At 37.9% G+C, this 19,745-nt stretch overlaps 1 protein-coding gene across 1 annotated transcript; it reads left to right on the forward strand.

Annotated features, from left to right (window-relative positions):
* Positions 1-167: 167 nt before the first annotated feature.
* aadac (arylacetamide deacetylase) lies at positions 168-14,459 on the forward strand. The gene is made up of 5 exons (XM_057838824.1): positions 168-503; positions 4,502-4,730; positions 7,303-7,372; positions 10,842-11,013; positions 12,419-14,459. The coding sequence occupies exons 1-5, from the start codon at positions 363-365 to the stop codon at positions 13,034-13,036; spliced, it is 1,230 nt and encodes a 409-aa protein (XP_057694807.1). The 5' UTR covers positions 168-362; the 3' UTR covers positions 13,037-14,459.
* Positions 14,460-19,745: the final 5,286 nt, after the last annotated feature.

The raw sequence follows: 19,745 nt of genomic DNA on the forward strand, positions 1-19,745 counted from the left end.
TATTTAGGCTAAGAAGCTCGTGTTTGACTTGTAGCGGATGCATCTGATCCAGAGGCACCTGAAGAATTCGCCGCTCAGTCCAAGGTGGGATGGTTCCTGCCTCGTGATTGTAAATGCTCCTGATATTTTTTTTCACCCGCCACTGTAACCGCGAGGAGACGTGCGCACATAGGGTAGATAGACGCTCTTATGAACCCACGCCGAAAACCACCAGATGACACCAAGCACGTGCAGCTGAAAAGGAGGAAGAGAGAGAGAGTGCGAGAAAAGTATTTTTCGCGCGCGCGTGTTGAGTCGCGCCTTTCAGTGACAGTGGGTAAACAATTTTGAGTGGTGTCGTCTCGCCGCACGCACTGTACACGATGAGGCTGGGAAGCATCATTTTATTCGTGGCTCTCTGCTCCTTCAGCGCATATTATGTGTATGAACCCATTCCCGAGGATATTGAGGAGAGATGGAAACTCATGCTGACTGACACTTTCTTCAGAAGTCTCAGCCACCTGGTAAGGACTCCAATTTTTACTTTCAAATTAAAACTTTCTCGTATCTTTCTATTTGGAGGGTCATTAGATAGGTTGGTACTTTTTTTCTTTTTTTTAAACCGGGGCGTGTAACATTCTTTTATTTCTTCCTGTGTTCACAAGTCTAGACTTGAGTTTTCTGTAAATGCTAAAGGAAAATATAGAGTTTATATTGGATTGTACTTTGTACTTTTTATGTCAGTTGGTCACTTTCCAATTGAGATGAAAAAAAAAATAAAACATTAATTTTGATTAATTATACACCACACCCATTATTCACAATGGAAATATTCACACTAAAGTTATATATTTTAAACAAACAGACAAAAAAGTAGTATAAAATTTAAAGCAATGGTTCTACTTCGTTGTTCTCAGGTCGTTGAGGTGTCGCATTGCAATGTATTTCGCTGATGTGGTTAAACAGTACATAAGTGTTGCGCCAGATTATGTCAAATGCTAATCCTTGTGTAGTATAGTCCTGCTCACACTTTCTAATAATAGAGCCTATTAACAAACCTGCATGTGGTATACTGTTTCTTATCCATCCTTGCCAACGGTTATTAATATAACGATGCTTTTAAATTTACCATGCCAATTTGTTTGCTTTGAAAATGTTAGCTCTGACAGTGATATTTTTAGGTCATAAATGGTATAGGTTATCATATTCTACTTTTTTTTTTTTTTTGCTTCATAGATAAGCATTCCAAATTCACACTTAGAATAAGTATTTTGGAAATTGACAAGTTGTTGCACCACAACCCATGCACATAGTTCAAATCAAGATTGTACTATTTCTGTTTTATATCTAATTTAGAGGCTAAGGATTTTGATAAATTATACAGTTCTGGCAATTCATGAAGTGCCCTTTTAAAAAATTAAAAAAAAAAAAGATTAGATATCCAACTGGGACTTCCCACTGAAACTTGGAGCTATTAAGTTTGTCCATAGACATCATCACTATTGACGTGTCACTTTGTCATTCTTTGCACTATGCCTTATCAGAGCCGAGCTTCATTTAGTAATAGCCGAAGACGGCACACGCACATGTCGGATTTAAGTTTGGATTTACTTACGATTGGAAACTACGAAATTTGTACCTCATACAAATGGGAAGGATTGTCTCAAGAGTGATTTGTTCGTGGATTCAAGGTAAATATTATATTTTTCGTGCCATGCGTGCTTGATTGAAGCATTTATTCACAGGAATTTTCTTCTTTGTTTACACATGGAGGCGGCTAATTTTCTTAATAGCCTCATAGTTTATTTTAAGCCAAGAATCGAGACTGTTTTACGTCCGTATCTATAAAGAATTCAGGGATTTAAGCATTTATTCACAAGAATTTTAACTACAAAAGCTCTGTTTGCACCAGGCGGCCGCTAGCCTCATTCGCTAACATAGTAGCATTGTACTTCGTCAATATACGTAAAATAAATGGTAACTGCATGGTTTCTTTGCTTTTAACAAAGAATCAAGACTGTTTTACGTCCATAGCTATGAAGAATTTGGGGATTTAAGCATTTATTCACAAGAATTATTGCCAGAAAAGTGCTGTTTACATCAGGCGGCCGCTAGCCTCATTCGCTAATAGAGTAGCATTGTACTTCAACATATTTAAGTAAAATAAACGCTAACTGAACCGTTTCTTTGCTGTTAACCAAGAATCAAGACTGTTTTACGTCCATAACTATGAAGAATTCGGGGATTTAAGCATTCATTCATGAGAATTTTCGCCAGAAAAGCTCCTTTTACGCCTGGCGGCCGCTAGCCTCTTGCATTGACATAGCATTGTACTTTGTCAATATACGTAAAATAAACGCTAACTGCACAGTTTCTTTGCTTTTAACCAAGAATCGAGACTGTTTTACTTCCATATCTATGAAGAATTTGGGGATTTAAGCATTTATTCACAAGAATTATTGCCAGAAAAGTGCTGTTTACATCAGGCGGCCGCTAGCCTCATTCGCGAATAGAGTAGCATTGTACTTCAACATATTTAAGTAAAATAAACGCTAACTGAACCGTTTCTTTGCTGTTAACCAAGAATCAAGACTGTTTTACGTCCATAACTATTAAGAATTCGGGGATTTAAGCATTCATTCATGAGAATTTTCGCCAGAAAAGCTCCTTTTACGCCTGGCGGCCGCTAGCCTCTTCCATTGACATAGCATTGTACTTTGTCAATATACGTAAAATAAACGCTAACTGCACAGTTTCTTTGCTTTTAACCAAGAATCGAGACTGTTTTACTTCCATATCTATGAAGAATTTGGGGATTTAAGCATTTATTCACAAGAATTTTTCGCCTGAAGATGGTATACAAGAGAGCCCGCCCATCTCATCAGACCATAGTACATGGTTCCAGTAATCCATGTGCTTTGTTGACATGTCTTCAGCAAACTGTTTGCGGGCTTTCTTGTGTACCGTCTTTAGAAGAGGCTTCCTCCTGGGGTGACAACCATGCACAACAATTTGATGTAGAGTGCGGCGTATGGTCTGAGCACCAACAGGCTGACCCCCCACCTCTTCAATCTCTGCAGCAATGTTGACAGCACTCCTGTAATGAATTACATGAGATTTTGGAGGGAAAATGACAAGCAGTACTCAATTTGGACCTTTAGGGATGTACATAGTTTCTATGGGGTGTACTCACTTATGTTGCCAGGGGTTTAGATAATAATGGCTATATTTTGAGTTATTCTGAGGGGAAAATAAATTAACTCTATTATATAAGCTGCACACAGACTACATTTCATTCTGTCAAAGTGTCATTTTGTCAGTGTTGTCCCATTAAAAGATATACTTAAATATCTGCAGAAATGCGAGGGGTGTACTCAGTTTTGTGATACACTGTGTAGGGTATAATGATAATAAATGGCTATTCTATTCTATAATAAGTTGTGTTTGTATATAGAATTTATTAATAATCCATTCACATATTCTTTATAATTGATCCTGCATGTTTTCTTCAAGTATTAAGTTTCTGATGTTAAATTGAGTGATTTATTTGCTATTGAAAACTTGCAGTAAATTAAAAAAAAAAAAAAGTTGCTATTTTGGTCAAAAACTTATACATGTTAAATATTGCTATTGATCCTGAAAATATAGGTGATTATCGCAGCATTTGGTGATTTCTGTGCATTTAGTGTAAAATCTGAGACTTTTATAGCCATTTTAAGTTGTGTTATACTGTACTTCTGTAAAAAGAATATTTAATTGGGATTTTATAAGGCAACGACTCTGAATTTTTTGATGCCGCTGCTCACGGAGACTCATATATGGCTAAGGTAGGTGTCTGTTTTGGTTTTAGGCCAGTAACAGCTTTGGTTTTGTAAATATTTGAATTTGAAGTTTTTGAAAATAGGCCCCCCTGCGAATCGGCCCCGTTTCCCGTGTCATGTCAATAGGTTATGAAGTGTATGGTTTGTCGTAATTTAGTGGTCACCTTACAGTAGCACACCACCTGATCACCCTCAACCTTCCCCTCAATAATTGGGGTTGCGTGTCAGGGAAAATCATTCAAAAGGATGTTCATTGTCAAACACATGCCGGCAGAATGACAGTTGACAATGGGTCTTTTCTTACTGACACAGGAGACGCAACCTGATCTACTCAGGATAAAATACAGTATTGTAAGCTTTGGAAACTCGTTTTATTTTGGAACAATTGTTCCGAGGTATGGGCGTGAGCGCAAATGGTTGTTTGTCTCTTTGTGTCCTGCAATTAGCGGCAACCAATTAATGGTGTACCCTGCCTACTGTACATAGTTAGTTAGGATAGGATACAGCACCTTCGCAAGTGACCCATGTGTGGATAAGTGGGTTGTTTAAAGCATATTTTGCAGTTATATCAAAGTAACTTGCACCAACAAACCAGCTGAAGTGTTCTCTTTTCTTCTGCCATTTGGTTTGTTTTGCTGTGTGATGTACTGTTACTCTTAATTCCTTAACAAATCTGTCTCTCGCTTGATTTTCCCTTTCAGGCGGACTTCTGTGAATTATTAGGGATAAAGGACTACATGGGAGTGATGTACTTCATAACTCTGATTGAAAACATTGTGCCTATTTCGGACAAACACGTCAATGTGACCGTGGAAAATTTCGACGGTGTTGAAGTGTTGCTTTACCAACCTAAGCAGCAAAGTGGCGACACAGAACTCAGGAGGGCTGTCATATACCTACATGGGGGAGGATGGTGTCTGGGGAGCTCTCGTAAGTAGATGAGCACACTCTCAAAACAAACAAAACAAACTAGCCTATAATGTAAGTGATATACAGTGCCTTGCAAAAGTATTCGGCCCCCTTGAACTTTGCAACCTTTCGCCACATTTCAGGGTTCAAACATAAAGATATAAAATTTTAATTTTTTGTCAAGAATCAACAACAAGTGGGAAACAATCGTGAAGTGGAACAAAATTTATTGGATAATTTAAACTTTTTTAACAAATAAAAAACTGAAAAGTGGGGTGTGCAATATTATTCGGCCCCCTTGCGTTAATACTTTGTAGCGCCACCTTTTGCTCCAATTACAGCTGCAAGTCGCTTGGGGTATGTTTCTATCAGTTTTGCACATCGAGAGACTGACATTCTTGCCCATTCTTCCTTGCAAAACAGCTCGAGCTCTGTGAGGTTGGATGGAGAGTGTTTGTGAACAGCAGTCTTCAGCTCTTTCCACAGATTCTCGATTGGATTCAGGTCTGGACTTTGACTTGGCCATTCTAACACCTGGATACGTTTATTTTTGAACCATTCCATTGTAGATTTGGCTTTATGTTTTGGATCATTGTCCTGTTGGAAGATAAATCTCCGTCCCAGTCTCAGGTCTTGTGCAGATACCAACAGGTTTTCTTCCAGAATGTTCCTGTATTTGGCTGCATCCATCTTCCCGTCAATTTTAACCATCTTCCCTGTCCCTGCTGAAGAAAAGCAGTCCCAAACCATGATGCTGCCACCACCATGTTTGACAGTGGGGATGGTGTGTTCAGGGTGATGAGCTGTGTTGCTTTTACGCCAAACATATCGTTTTGCATTGTGGCCAAAAAGTTCAATTTTGGTTTCATCTGACCAGAGCACCTTCTTCCACATGTTTGGTGTGTCTCCCAGGTGGCTTGTGGCAAACTTTAAACAAGACTTTTTATGGATATCTTTGAGAAATGGCTTTCTTCTTGCCACTCTCCCATAAAGGCCAGATTTGTGCAGTGTACGACTGATTGTTGTCCTATGGACAGACTCTCCCACCTCAGCTGTAGATCTCTGCAGTTCATCCAGAGTGATCATGGGCCTCTTGGCTGCATCTCTGATCAGTTTTCTCCTTGTTTGAGAAGAAAGTTTGGAAGGACGGCCGGGTCTTGGTGAATTTGCAGTGGTCTGATGCTCCTTCCGTTTCAATATGATGGCTTGCACAGTGCTCCTTGAGATGTTTACAGCTTGGGAAATCTTTTTGTATCCAAATCGGCTTTAAACTTCTCCACGACAGTATCTCGGACCTGCCTGGTGTGTTCCTTGGTTTTCATAATGCTCTCTGCACTTTAAACAGAACCCTGAGACTATCACAGAGCAGGTGCATTTATACGGAGACTTGATTACACACAGGTGGATTCTATTTATCATCATCGGTCATTTAGGACAACATTGGATCATTCAGAGATCCTCACAGAACTTCTGGAGTGAGTTTGCTGCACTGAAAGTAAAGGGGCCGAATAATATTGCACGCCCCACTTTTCAGTTTTTTATTTGTTAAAAAAGTTTAAATTATCCAATAAATGTTGTTCCACTTCACGATTGTGTCCCACTTGTTGTTGATTCTTGACAAAAAAATTAAATTTCATATCTTTATGTTTGAAGCCTGAAATGTGGCGAAAGGTTGCAAGATTCAAGGGGGCCGAATACTTTTGCAAGGCACTGTATATTCATCGAATTTGGATAATTACCAAGCTGTCTAACAAAAACCTCCGTTCCTGAGGAAATAACATACCGTCTGTTTGAGCGGCGGGTACCTCAGAGGGTGCCCGGCTTTGCTACTCCAGAACCCTGAAGACACACCATTCAGTTTGACACATACCATGCTGTTTTTGCAATCTGTTTGTCCTAATCCAAGACACCATTACATTTCAAGAAGGTGTGGGCATTTGATCATACACATCAGGAATAAATAAAACTGTATTTATTTTTCAATTATTTTAAGAATGAAAAACATCTGAAAACTTCTCATTGATGCGGTTGTTGTATGGCTAAGACTTTTCCTAGTTAAATGAAGTAGATCAGCTTCACGTTTCTGATCTGGAAGTAGTAGAGACTGATCAACGTCTTTGCCGTTTACAGTCAGTGCACTACATCTGATTCAGTTAATACCCATCCCAATGCCAAGTGCAGGGGAGCTTCTAAGCTTAAATGCCCATTATACATTTCTCATTTGAACTACATTTTACGGTAATGCTTTGGATAATATCACTGGTTCATCAAACTTCAAGATTATTGACTGTCCCCGCCGTTCCCTTTTGGCTTTTGTTGGTGATATGTACAACAAAAGGCTTAGTATCAAAAAGAGATGTTGACTACATGTAAACTAGAAATGACAAAATAAGCAGTAGAATTGGATCTGCTTTCATTATTTCCCATGGGCAAAAAATCTGTATACATCTGATGTTGAGTGGAATGTTAAAATGGAATGTGTTTGACCTTTAGAGTGACATAGCAGGTTCTACTCTTTGCGATAAGTATTATTGCATCAGTATTATGAGTATTATCTAGCTCTCTGAAGTCTCTGTTCTGTCTCTTTTCACAGACATGAGTCCATATGATCTCCTTGCCAGAAAGGTAGCTACCGAGCTGAATGCAGTAATTCTCTCCGTAGAGTAAGTAGAGTACTGTGGTGCATTAACCTATAAGTGCCCAATTACAGCTGTACTGCGGTTTATTGAAAAAGGTTTGCTCCTCAATGTATCAGCTTGGACACGCGACAGGTGGATTGTCAATGAGAAAGGGATTCCTTGTGTGTTTTTTTTTTTATTTTTTATTATACAATATTTGTCAAATACTGTCTTTCTCATATTCATGATGTCAACTACTTATTATGATAAATATACAATACTTTCTGCTTTCACTTTTCAGCTTGTTCTAGTTTTTATCTTCCCATTTAAAGGAAAAAAAAAACAAAGTAAACAGTTTATGTACAATTTATTACCATGGAACAATGTTTGTATTTTTTTTCTATTTGTGCTATCTATCTAGCTCTGGGATAAGACAATATGAACATATCAAATACGGTATTGGCCCGAATATAAGACGGCCCTGATTATAAGACGACCCCCTCTTTTTCAAGACTCAAGTTTGAAAAAAGACTTTTTGAACACCAAATTAATTTTTATAAAGAAAATAATTACAGTACATTTGAAACAAATGATTATAACAATATATTTGAGAGAAAAAGCATGTTATTTTGCCTCATTCAAATCTTAATATCTGAACATTTAAATATGTAAACTAAAGTGCAATCACATTCGTAAATGAATGGCTTCTGGTTTTTGATATGTAAATAAACCAATCTATTGTGATAAAACAACAAAATTGCAATAAGTGCATTAACCATCAAAGTGAAGTCTAACTGTAACTGTAGTCTTGAAACAAATCTGAATAAGGAAAAACATTGCACTAAAAGAATGCAAACTGGTTATACTTGAGAGTAGCTGAGCTCTGTCACGACAGAACATCGCTTCAATGATATCTGGCGCCATCTAGCGTCATGAATGGGTATAACGTCGAGACTGCGACTATAAGACGACCCCCTCTTTTTCATTCTTATTTAAATGCAAAAAACACCGTCTTATATTCGGGCAAATATGGTATATGTTTGTTTTGATTGCATTATTCTCTGCATCTTCTAGTACAGATTTGCAAAGAGATCAAGGACAGCTGGCATTACTGCGTCATTGCTACGTTGATTTGCAAAACGCTACGTCTTAACTATACTAGTGGGGTGGTTGGAGTAGGGGTAGCGGCGGAAAATTCAATCATATGATATGTATGCTCACTTAAACACAATATTAATGCCTTCGCGCATCATAATACGTGATTTTTAAACCCTCCCTTCGCCCACTGTGCCCCCTTTACGCCCGCAAACCGAGCCTAGGACGCACCCCCACATACAGTGCTGGCCAAAAGTATTAGCACCCCTGCTATTCTGTCAGATAGTGCTCAGTTTCTCCCAGAAAATGATTGCAATTACAAATGCTTTGGTAGTCATACCTTCATTTATTTTGAAGTAACACAAAAGAGAATGACATTTTTTTAAATTATTATCATTTTACGCAAAACTCCAAAAAATGGGCCAGACAAAAGTCTAGGCACCCTCAGCCTAATACTTGGTAGCACAACCTTTAGACAAAATAACTGCAAACAACCGCTTCCGGTATCCATCAATGAGTTTCTTACAATGCTCTGCTGGAATTTTAGACCATTCTTCTTTGGCCAAATGCTCCAGGTCTCTGAGATTTGAAGGGTGCGTTCTCCAAACTGCCATTTTTAGACTTCTTGTCAGGTGTTCTATGGGATTCAGATCTGGACTCATTGCTGGCCACTTTAGAAGTCTCCAGTGGTTTCTCGCAAACCATTTTCTTGTGCTTTTTTAAGTGTGTTTTAGGTCATTGTCCTGCTGGAAGACTGATGACCTCTGAGGGAGACCCAGCTTTCTCACACTGGGTCCTACATTGTGCTGCAAAATTTGTTGGTAGTCTCCAGATTTCATAATGCCATGCACACGGTCAAGCAGTCCAGTGCTAGAGGCAGCATAGCAACCCAAAAACATCAGGGAACCTCCGCCATGTTTGACTGTGGGGACCATGTTCTTTTCTTTGAAGGCCTCGTTTTTTTTTTTCCTATAAACTCTATGTTGATGCTTTTTCCCAAAAAGCTTTACTTATGTCTCATCTGACCAGAGAACATTCTTCCTAAACGTTTTTGGCTTTCTCAGGTAAGTTTTGGCAAACTCCAGCCTGGCTTTTTTATGTCTCTGGCCCAGAAGTGGGGTCATCCTGGGTATCCTACCATAGCGTCCCTTTTCATTCAGACGCCGACGGATAGTACGGGTTGATGACTATTGTACCCTCGGACTGCAGGACAGCTTGAACTTGTTTGGATGATAGTCGAGGTTCGTTTTCCACCATCCGCACAATCTTTCGTTGAAATCTCTCGTCAATTTTAGTTTTCCGTCTACATCTAGGGAGGTTAGCCACAGTGTCATGGGCTTTACACTTAGTGATGACACTGCGCACGGTAGACACAGGAACATTCAGGTCTTTGGAGATGGACTTGTTGCCATGAGATTACCCATGCTTCCTCACAATTTTGCTTCTCAAGTCCTCAGACAGTTCTTTGGTCTTCTTTCTTTTCTCCATGCTCAACATGGTACACACAAGGACAAAGGGCAGAGGTTGAGTCAACTTTAAATAATTTTAACTGGCTGCAAGTTTGATTTAGTTATTGCCATCACCTGTTATGTGCCACAGGTAAGTAACAGGTGCTGTTAATTACACAAATTAGAGAAGCATCACATGATTTTTCAAAGGGTGCCAATATTTTTGTCTGGCCCATTTTTGAGGTTTTGTGTAAAATAATAATGATTTAATGATTTTTTTTCCATTCGCTTTTGTGATTTTTCATTGCAAGTAATACCGAAGCATTTTCAATTGGCAATCATTTTCTGGGAAAAATTGAGCATTATCTGACAGAATTGCAGGGGTGCCAGTACTTTTGGCCAGTACTGTAGCTCCGACCCTTGTCTGACATTGCTCACATTGAAAGTATTCTTTGTTACATTTACTGTTTCAAGTTGTAAGTGATGTAATTTCAGTTTAATCATATTCATCTGTCTCTTCCAAAACGTTTTATTGTCACAGTCTGCAGTCTGTATCTTCTGTTGTTAGTTACATATCTATCAAAAACAGGATGCAGCAGATTGAGGCTAAATGGTTTTCATTTTTGTCTAGCCGGGCTTTCACTATACAAGCTTTGTCTTTCACACTGCACGCTACTTGTCTTGTGACACTTGCCACACATACGGTAGCTTTTGACTGCTATGATAACGTAACAAGATGAATGACACATGCTCATCCTCAGTATTTTTATAAATATCTTAGAATGTGTGTCTGATCTTATGGAAACAGTAAATACGGTTCAAGTAACTATTTGGCAAGTGATTCCAAATTCCACATTTCAAAACTTCATCAATGTATGTGGCTCAATAGAAAGGCAACACCTGTGGCTTATGTACAAACAAGTCAGTGTCCTGTACCTTTCCTCTACTCATACAGATTACTGTCCTTACAGGTATCGCCTCGCCCCTGTTCACCACTTCCCTGTTCCCTATGAGGATGCCTATCGTGTGGTCAAGCACTTTCTTCAGATAGGGGTCCTTGCTCGGTACTCTGTGGACCCAGGGCGCATCGCAGTGTCCGGGGACAGTGCTGGGGGGAATCTGGCAGCTGCCGTCTCCCAACAGGTACACTAAATCTTTACTTTTTGGTTCACATAATGAAGGTAAAAGAGGTAAGCTTATATCAAGCTGGCATTATTGGTTTTAGTTCATGCTATTCATTTACTCATACTTTCATTCATCTATCTTCCAAGCATGCCGTCACCTGTATAATCATAGGTTATTTGACACTTTTAAGCAGTGTTGTTAATTTTACTTTAAAAAAGTAATTAATTACAGTTACAAATTACTTCTCCCAAAAAGTAATTGCATTACTAACTCAGTTACCTGAATGTAAAAGTAATTAGTTACTTGACAAAGTAACTGGTGATAATTTTCATGTTTTTTATTTTTTTTTAAATATTAAAAACTGGTCACACAATCTGAAATTTAAAGGGTTTTTGAGACAACTGGCCCTGGCCCAATTCTTTACCCTAAACTTAACTAGACACAGGGATATTGCGGATATTGTGATAACTAGATAATAACTTTTGCTATGTGTGGAAGTCATTTAAAGTTGTTAAAATTTCTCCCGTTATTGCATTAGTTCCCTTCCGTCCATTTTCAACAAGTGTAACTTATAAAAGTGTTTCATCATTTAAAGATAGATTTAAGTTTAGTTTTGCCTATTTAGGAGCATTTTAGATAAAAAGTGACTTAGGTTCGCCAGGAAGGTTCTCTATAACAGAGCCTTCATGAGAAGTCTACTGCTTTAAGATGGCGGCTGTTTACTAACGCATCTAGTTCTTTATTATATATGTGGCTAATGCCGCTGTGTCTGTCATTTGCATGTAGTTCTGTATATATGTGATATCTACAGAACTATCATGTGGGCTTAGTTTGTAGGCTATCGGCTACAGTCAGGTATTATTGGAGCCACCTAGCATAGTAGCATTGCGTTTGCAACGGTGTCACACTCCCTTGCCTCCTCCCCACTCCTGCTCTGCTCTCTTGTCTCTGTGAGTCCGTCTTTTTCCAGACTTTTCTCGCGGCAGTCAACCAACATCGTAACGCATAGTAACGCACGCCTTTCCCGCCTCAGTAACGGTAACGGTGTTGCCAAGATGAGAAAAGTAATTAATTAGATTACTCACTACTGAAGAAAATAACGCCGTTAGTAACGCTACTATATTCTAACGCCGTTATTAACAACACTGCTTGTAAGGTTTATTTTCATTCACATTCTGCCTCAACCTTGTAGCTCTCTGAAAGCTTCTCGAGGCCAAGAGTGACTGTGCGAATAGCGTAGCGACAAGCATGTTGGTTTTGGCTAAGGGGGTTTATGGATCATGTTGGCTTTTAATCACTGACTGTGTGAAGACATGTCTCTAAATAACAGGGGTGAAGAGATGGAATGTATTGATGTCATTAGTTACTGTTGTCCTTTCATGTTATCAAATCATACCATTTTTTTCCTCCTCACAATCTTTAGTTACTGAAGGACCCGACACAAAAGGTTCAGTTGAAAGCTCAAGCCCTCATCTACCCTGTACTCCAGGCACTGGACCTCAACACGCCATCTTATCAGCAGAATCAAGACATGCCCATATTGCCACGTACCCTCATGGTACGATTTTGGAGTGAGTACTTAACAAGCGACAAAGCCTTTTTCAGAGCCATGATGGCCAACGCCCACAACAACCTCGAGTCTTCTGGCATGCTCAAGTTCGTCAATTGGAGCACTTTACTGCCTGAAACGTATCACGGGAAATACAACTACAGTGCCCCGGCTGTGGGTCTGGGTGAGGCAAAGTTAGCAATCGAAACCAGTGGATCTCTAATTGACCCAAGAGCATCTCCTCTTCTGGTTCCGGATGCTGCCTTGCGTTCTCTACCTAAAGCCTACATAATAACATGCGAGTACGACGTCCTCCGAGACGACGGGATCATGTACGCCACGCGTCTCCGCACAGCCGGTGTGGAGGTGACGCATGAACACTATGAATCAGGATTTCATGGCGCGTTGATGTTTACATTGTGGCCGATGGACTTCCTCCTTGCACATCGTATGATGGACAACTACACGGAGTGGCTAAAGGAAAATTTGTAAAAAAAAAACTTGACAAACATTTAGTTGTTGAGACCAACTTTTCTCATTGCAGCATTCGTCTTTGTAAATATGGTTTATTAGGAACTATCTTTAGTATATTTGTTGAGTTTTTTTTCGCCATTTTCAAGATTAATAATGCATCTAGTAGTTACTTACTTTTTTATGAAAAAAATCATTCTGGAGAGTGGACTTAGAGGACTCTCAGTTTATGAAATTGACATCTCTCCCACAAGATGCTGCTTGTAAAACTTATCACCGTGTGACTAGAAGTACACTGCAAAAACACCTCCATAAAACTAGTTAAATTACCTTGTTATCAGTGTAAATATAATAGACATAAGTGAAATTATTTGACAGTGCTTCAAGTAAATTTTACTAAAATTTCTTGAAATAAGAAAATAAAGCTAGCTGACAATAAGATTAAGACTTATTTTAACCAACAAATTAGTATATTGAATCTTTTAAAAAAAAAAAGCTTTGAAATGTCAAATGTTTCTAATTCAAGAATAGATATTTATGGTTCAAAATATTATGTGAAAGCAAATTTTCCTTGATTTAGGTCAGGGGTCGGCAACCCAAAATTTTGAAAGAGCCATATTGGACCAAAAAATGTATATGTCTGGAGCCAGAAACATTTAAAAGCCTTATAATGAAGGCAACGTTACTGTATTAGCTATATTAGCTTAGTATCAAAATGACTAAGTTGGCTACAAATACAAATACATTATCAGCCTTCATGATTAAATGTTTATTTTCCCTGCAGTGCATCCTATAGAGAATGACGCACCACACCTCAGGTTTAACTTCATTACAATATTAATGAATTAGAAGAATGTTTGTTTCATGTTTTTCCTCCAACAGAAACCATAGTAAAACAAAAAATATATTTCCCTCCCCCATCTTTTTCCATTTTCAAATATTTTTGAAAAAGTTCCAGGAGCCACTAGGGCAGCCCTAAAGAGCCACGGGTTGCTGACCCTTGATTTAGGTGAAAAATGACCAACCTTAAGATGTATGGGTTTAATAAGAACCAATAATAATATTAAAGTAAATGGAATAATCTGACACACTAATCTGTTAACTATTTTTAACACTCAAACATGATTGGGAAAAATATTTGACTAGATTTAAGAAAAATAAGACCTTATAAAAGACGTTATAAATTTGCAGTGTATTTGGACATGGCCATTTCTTCCACAGGAAGTGACGGTGGAAATTGCCCTTTTGCCTATCAAACAGTTTCCACTATAGTTTTGGGAATTTTTCCACCAATCCAGAAGAACATCAGTTATCTTTATAACTGTTTCTGGGATTAGCTTCGAATCTGGGATGGGTCACATGAGGGTTTAGGATTCTCAAGTGTCATGGTCAGGTGTGGACTTAAGCCTCTTCATAAGGGTCTACAAAAAAAAAACAACAAAAAGATTAGTTGTAGGACGACGCATATACCCATAAAGAATTAGGATTAATAGCGCACCATGTAAAGATTTTTTTTTTTAATGTTTGTGAGACTTAATAAAAGGTTTTCTCCCATGAAAATTAAAAGCTCCAAGCTGCTTGCGAATAAATATTTTATTGAATAAATGTATTTTTACAGGGTTTTATTCACTTTGTTATGGACCAATGTAGTATCAGTATAATGTATATGTTCCATTACTGTTTGGAAATTGGGGGTGGGGGTTTACTTTCAAATGTCTATATTTTTTAACCAGATTTTAGGCAAGTCAATAATATTTTATAGATTTGATATTTTCTGGTTAAAAATTGGTCTTGAAATATGTATAAATTTTTGAATTGTGTGTATATAAGGTGTTTAGTGGATTATTTCCATTTTATTGAGCTCTAAAACTAATTACACTTTTTTTAGATTGCCATTGGATTTGTCCATGCATCATTTTGTTGTGGGTGGAGTACATTGGGTAGAAAATGGCCTTATAAGTGACCAGTGGTAGGCCTAATATGTTTTTGAGGAAATGAACAAAGCTTGGCAATCATGTTGTCTTTTACTACACAGTTCTTTTGCTTTACAGAATCTGACTGAGTTGAAACAACATTTCTCTCTCGGCACAAAATTCATGGGGTGGTTTGAAATCCTGAACATATCTCCTTGTTTTTTGTTTTGCATTGTGCCTGTTGGTATGCGAGTCACTTCCCTGTACAAACAATGCATTTGCTGAACACACCTTTTTCATTATTTACTGTTCTGAATGTAAGGTGTGGTTTGGATGAGAAACAGCCCAGCATTGACAATGCAGAACCTTAAACGATTGACAAAGTAATTAAAGCTCAGTTCATCTGTTAGTGATAGCCTCTGGCTAACTATTGATCTTTTTTTTTCCTTTTTTTCTTTTAACGCATTTATGTTGGGTTAGCCCGAACACATTTTAAGTTCATTGCGTTACATGAATGGAAAAAAACATGACAAATTTCATGTTTTACTCATTCATGTTCACTGGTCACTGGCGGAGTTCTGTCTTTGTCTTTATTAAATCAAATTTGCTAGAAATTGAACTATGTTGCTCTTCTATAATATTAAGAATCTAATTTGCTAAAAAAATATATATATATAATTCAAGAGATTAAAGACATGCCTTCACAGGCCTACGCCAATGTTTTGAACAGGGAGGAATTGCTTCATTTTGTTTTGCTGAATCTGTTAGTCAAGCTTATCATGTTGACATCACAGTCAGTCAGTTGACTGACCAAACAAATAGTACAAGACAGCATGAATGGGTAATACTTTGATGTTTTTTTGTTGTTGTTATTTTCTTCTTGGTGGGACAGTAATATGCTTCCTTACCTTTATAGCATTTGGTGATTTAGTGTTCTTACATTTTACCTACTGTCTCGATATGCCCAAAATAAATGTTTACTGCATTTTTTTGGACTGTTAAGATTCTATTGACGTGGATTCAAGGTTCAAAATAAATAATACCTAGCTTGATTGAAAATCAAATCCCCCCAAAAAGTGCATTCAGTATTTATTTTTGTGGGTTTATCCCATCCAAGCCTTTAGTTGATCTTTTATCTATCCAATTCAATTCACCTTATGGCATGAACAATATCTGAATGCAAGAACAGGAAAATAATTCCCGTCACCAGATTGCACCTTCACACAAGGTTCACGAGTCCCCAAGTCAATTATCAAATTCATTATCCAAGCTTGCATTGTTCTCACCGCTTTCAACTGCGCAACATTAACATTTTTCGCTTATGTATTTCATCCAACGTATTCCTGGCAAGCACCATGAAATTGTGAATTGTTGGCTGTGAAAACAATGTAGGGGAACATTGTGTGCTTAGTTGAAAAATCACTGAATGTTTTAAGTGTTCTCACTGAGTGTACAATTGATCTGCAAGCATATGCTCCACATTGCCTCCCAATTAACCACTCACTACACATTTCAAGAGTTCTCACCTTGGGGATGGAAAATGATATGAGGATAACATTCAAGTGTGGATAAACTATTAATGGTAAAGGATTATTGAAATAAGTAAGTCCTGTTGATGCCAACGTAAAGAGGGCTGTGTATGTGTTTCACTAATCATATTTATTCTTCTTCTGCACTATAACCAATGCAGGTGTGCTTACATGTGCTGCACATGCTATTCCACCCCCTTTGGAGATCTGCTCTTGAATTCCTTCACCACTACAAAGGGATAATAACAGTAACGTGAAATGGATTACGACTGTTGACTCCTGGTGAGGGAAAAAAAAGCATATAGTGCTGGTTAAATGATTACACTGGCATATTGTATGGAATGTGCATTTGTGCACAACACATTTACAACTGTAAATAGTCATCACAACTGCTTGTAGATCTGCGAGCACACACGCCTCTTAAAACCATGTAACCGTACTTGCATTTCAGCTCGGTCAGACGTTTGCCAGGAAATATGATCATCTCCATGTGTTGAACACGTTAGCCAAACTGTCAAGATGAATTCAGTTTTGATATTTGGAATCTGAGTTCAATTATCAGGGCCTGTTTTCCTTTCACGTGATTACTATACTGAAAATAAGGAAGAATGCATTGTAAATTGAAAAAAACAAAGTATGCTTGACTTTTCAAAATCATGCTTGATTTTCCAGTTTATTAGCCTTGTCTGTTATGATAAGTCCAATTAACTTGAGTACTTTTAGGAACAGCATACTTGCATCTGCAGTTCATCATGAAACCGTTTAACATTCGAAATAGGAAGAAAGCCAGTATTTAATCCTGCCTGTCTTTTTTCCTGACAAGTTACTAGTGGCTCAGTGGTAGTTGATCAGTCATCTAAATCAAAATTGCTAACCTTTTAAAAGTGGCGACCTTGACTACTACCGTAATTTTCTGATTATAAAGTGCACCCATCAAATTTGACACGAAAATGGCATTTGTTCATATATTATTAACCGCACTGGACTATAAGCCGCAGCTGTCCTCACTGTATTATGGGATATTTACAACACATATTAACCGATAACACTATATTTGACAGTGGACTCATAAGACTGTCATAAGACCAAATGAACCACCATGATGTTTTAAACTAAATAGCTGCAAAGCTTCATTGCTTCAAGAAGCTTTATTTGGCCATCACTGCTCCCTCGGGGGAGATAGACAATCTCTGCTGCCACCTGCTGTCAACACTGTTGTCGTCCAACATGCCTCCTAGCATGCATTGCACCGCTACATATGTAAATAACAATCAAAATTCATGTTCTGTGCTAATTACACAAAAAAAATGGGGTGTTGAACTGACATAAAAAAATTATGGAAAGAATTTGCACCTGATAATATTGCTTTCCTTCAGCATTTAGCAATTGTGTCCTTTTAACATAAAGCACACATGTCTAGCCAATATTAGGCACTCTTGTTGCGCGTACATAAAGCACTCTTGGAGAGCCAACATAAGGCACTCATGTTCACCCCAAAATACATGTTGAACCGACATTAAAGAAATACATAATTTGCACCTGATTAAATTGCTTTCCTTTAGTATTTAGCAATTGTGTTCTTTTAACATAAAGCACACGTGTTGAGCCAACATAAGGCACAACTAGGGCTGTCAAATTTATCGCGTTAACGGGCGGTAATTAATTTAATTAATCACGTTAAAATATTTAACGGATGCATAGAACGACCCACTCACGCATTGCCGCAAACAGACTACAATGGCGACGTTGTACGTATATACAGAGCTAAGAGGCAGTGACAGGTGAGTGGAGTGGATACAGGTATTCATTTGGACCGTGCTTTTAATTGCGTAAATCTTTGACATCTCTTCCACAACAATTATAACTATTGAGGCAAGCAATGTGGGGAAGAATGACAGGAGTTGATCTTTTTCTAAACACCCTGCATTGTACACAACACAGAGAAGGTATATTAATTGCAGCCGCTACACACAGTCATGGTTACCCACTTCCCATCATTCATTTGGGCAGAACAGTTTTGTCACTACGTTATCATTTACTGAAAGCTCAACACATACACTAGATGGCAATATTTAGTCACAATACACAAACTCACATTTATCCTTTAAGAATCTATCCGTGGATCCCTTTCACAGAAAGAATGTTAATAATGTCAATGCAATCTTGTGGATTTATTGTTATAATAAACAAATACAGTACCTATGTACAGTATGTTGAATGTATATATCTGCCTTGTCTTATCTTTCCATTCCAACAATAATTTACTGAAAAATATGGCATATTTTAGAGATGGTTTGAATTACGATTAATTATGATGAATTAATTTCTAAGCTGTGATTAACTCGATTAAAAATTTTAATCGTTTGACAGCCCTAATTTTAACGTAAATGGCCGTCAATGGCATCAATTTATATATGCCTCAATGGAATCCAGTACATTGGCATCAATAGTAGCGACATTCATGATAGTCAATGGCATGGACGTACATAGCTGTCAGTGGTATTGACTTACTTAGGTGCCACTTCAATGTCAATGGGCTGTAATGGTAAGTGGTCAAAAATCACAACCACCTATGTTTTCCTGTCATTGAAAATGAAGGGAAAATGTTTGCCATTAAAAATGAATGGAATTCCGGTCATTTTGATATTTAAACGGTGCCGGTCGTCGGTCAAATGGTTTGGAGTCTCCACTGCGCCGAAAACATGTGGATAATAAGATTATGAAAGAAAGAAATAAAAATAAAGTTGAGGAATTTTACTAGCTGGGCCTTTGCCTTTCAAAGTCCCATCTAATAAAAAATCTCTTTTCACATGCAAAATAATAATTCAATGGTGACGGTACCAATGAGGTGTCCCTTACTTTTTCAGGGAGTTGGCAATCCTACTTTTAAATCTTGCGAAAAATCACGAGACTATTGCAATTAGTTGGAAAGACACATTAACATTATGTTGCATCAACAATATCTAATCAAGCTCTTCATTCACTGTTCATGTTTATGTAGAGACTGCATGATTCAATCATGCTCACCTTGAAAACACAATTTTTTTCTTGCTGAAAATGCACACTGTCTTATAGTAATCCTTTACAACCTGCCTGATTCAATTTTTTGAGTGTACTTCTTCAGTTACTGTTCCAGTTGTTTCATTAATTGCTATGATATTTAGTAACACTTTATTTGACAGTGGTGCCCTAAGACTGCCATAAGACCATCATAATTATGACATGACACTGCCATGAGCATAAATGAATGCTTATGACAGATGTCATTTTGTGTCATTCGACAAATGA

Source organism: Corythoichthys intestinalis, chromosome 6, assembly GCF_030265065.1.
Source record: "Corythoichthys intestinalis isolate RoL2023-P3 chromosome 6, ASM3026506v1, whole genome shotgun sequence".
Lineage (NCBI taxonomy): Eukaryota > Metazoa > Chordata > Actinopteri > Syngnathiformes > Syngnathidae > Corythoichthys > Corythoichthys intestinalis.

What these genes read in the sequence shown, in the direction of transcription:
- aadac (XM_057838824.1), top strand. Translation starts at nt 363, where the DNA reads ATGAGGCTGGGAAGCATCATTTTATTCGTGGCTCTCTGCTCCTTCAGC. An exon ending in TCAGAAGTCTCAGCCACCTG is followed by an intron (nt 504 to 4,501) that starts GTAAGGACTCCA and finishes TTTCCCTTTCAG; the next exon opens with GCGGACTTCTGTGAATTATT. An exon ending in GCAGTAATTCTCTCCGTAGA is followed by an intron (nt 7,373 to 10,841) that starts GTAAGTAGAGTA and finishes CTGTCCTTACAG; the next exon opens with GTATCGCCTCGCCCCTGTTC.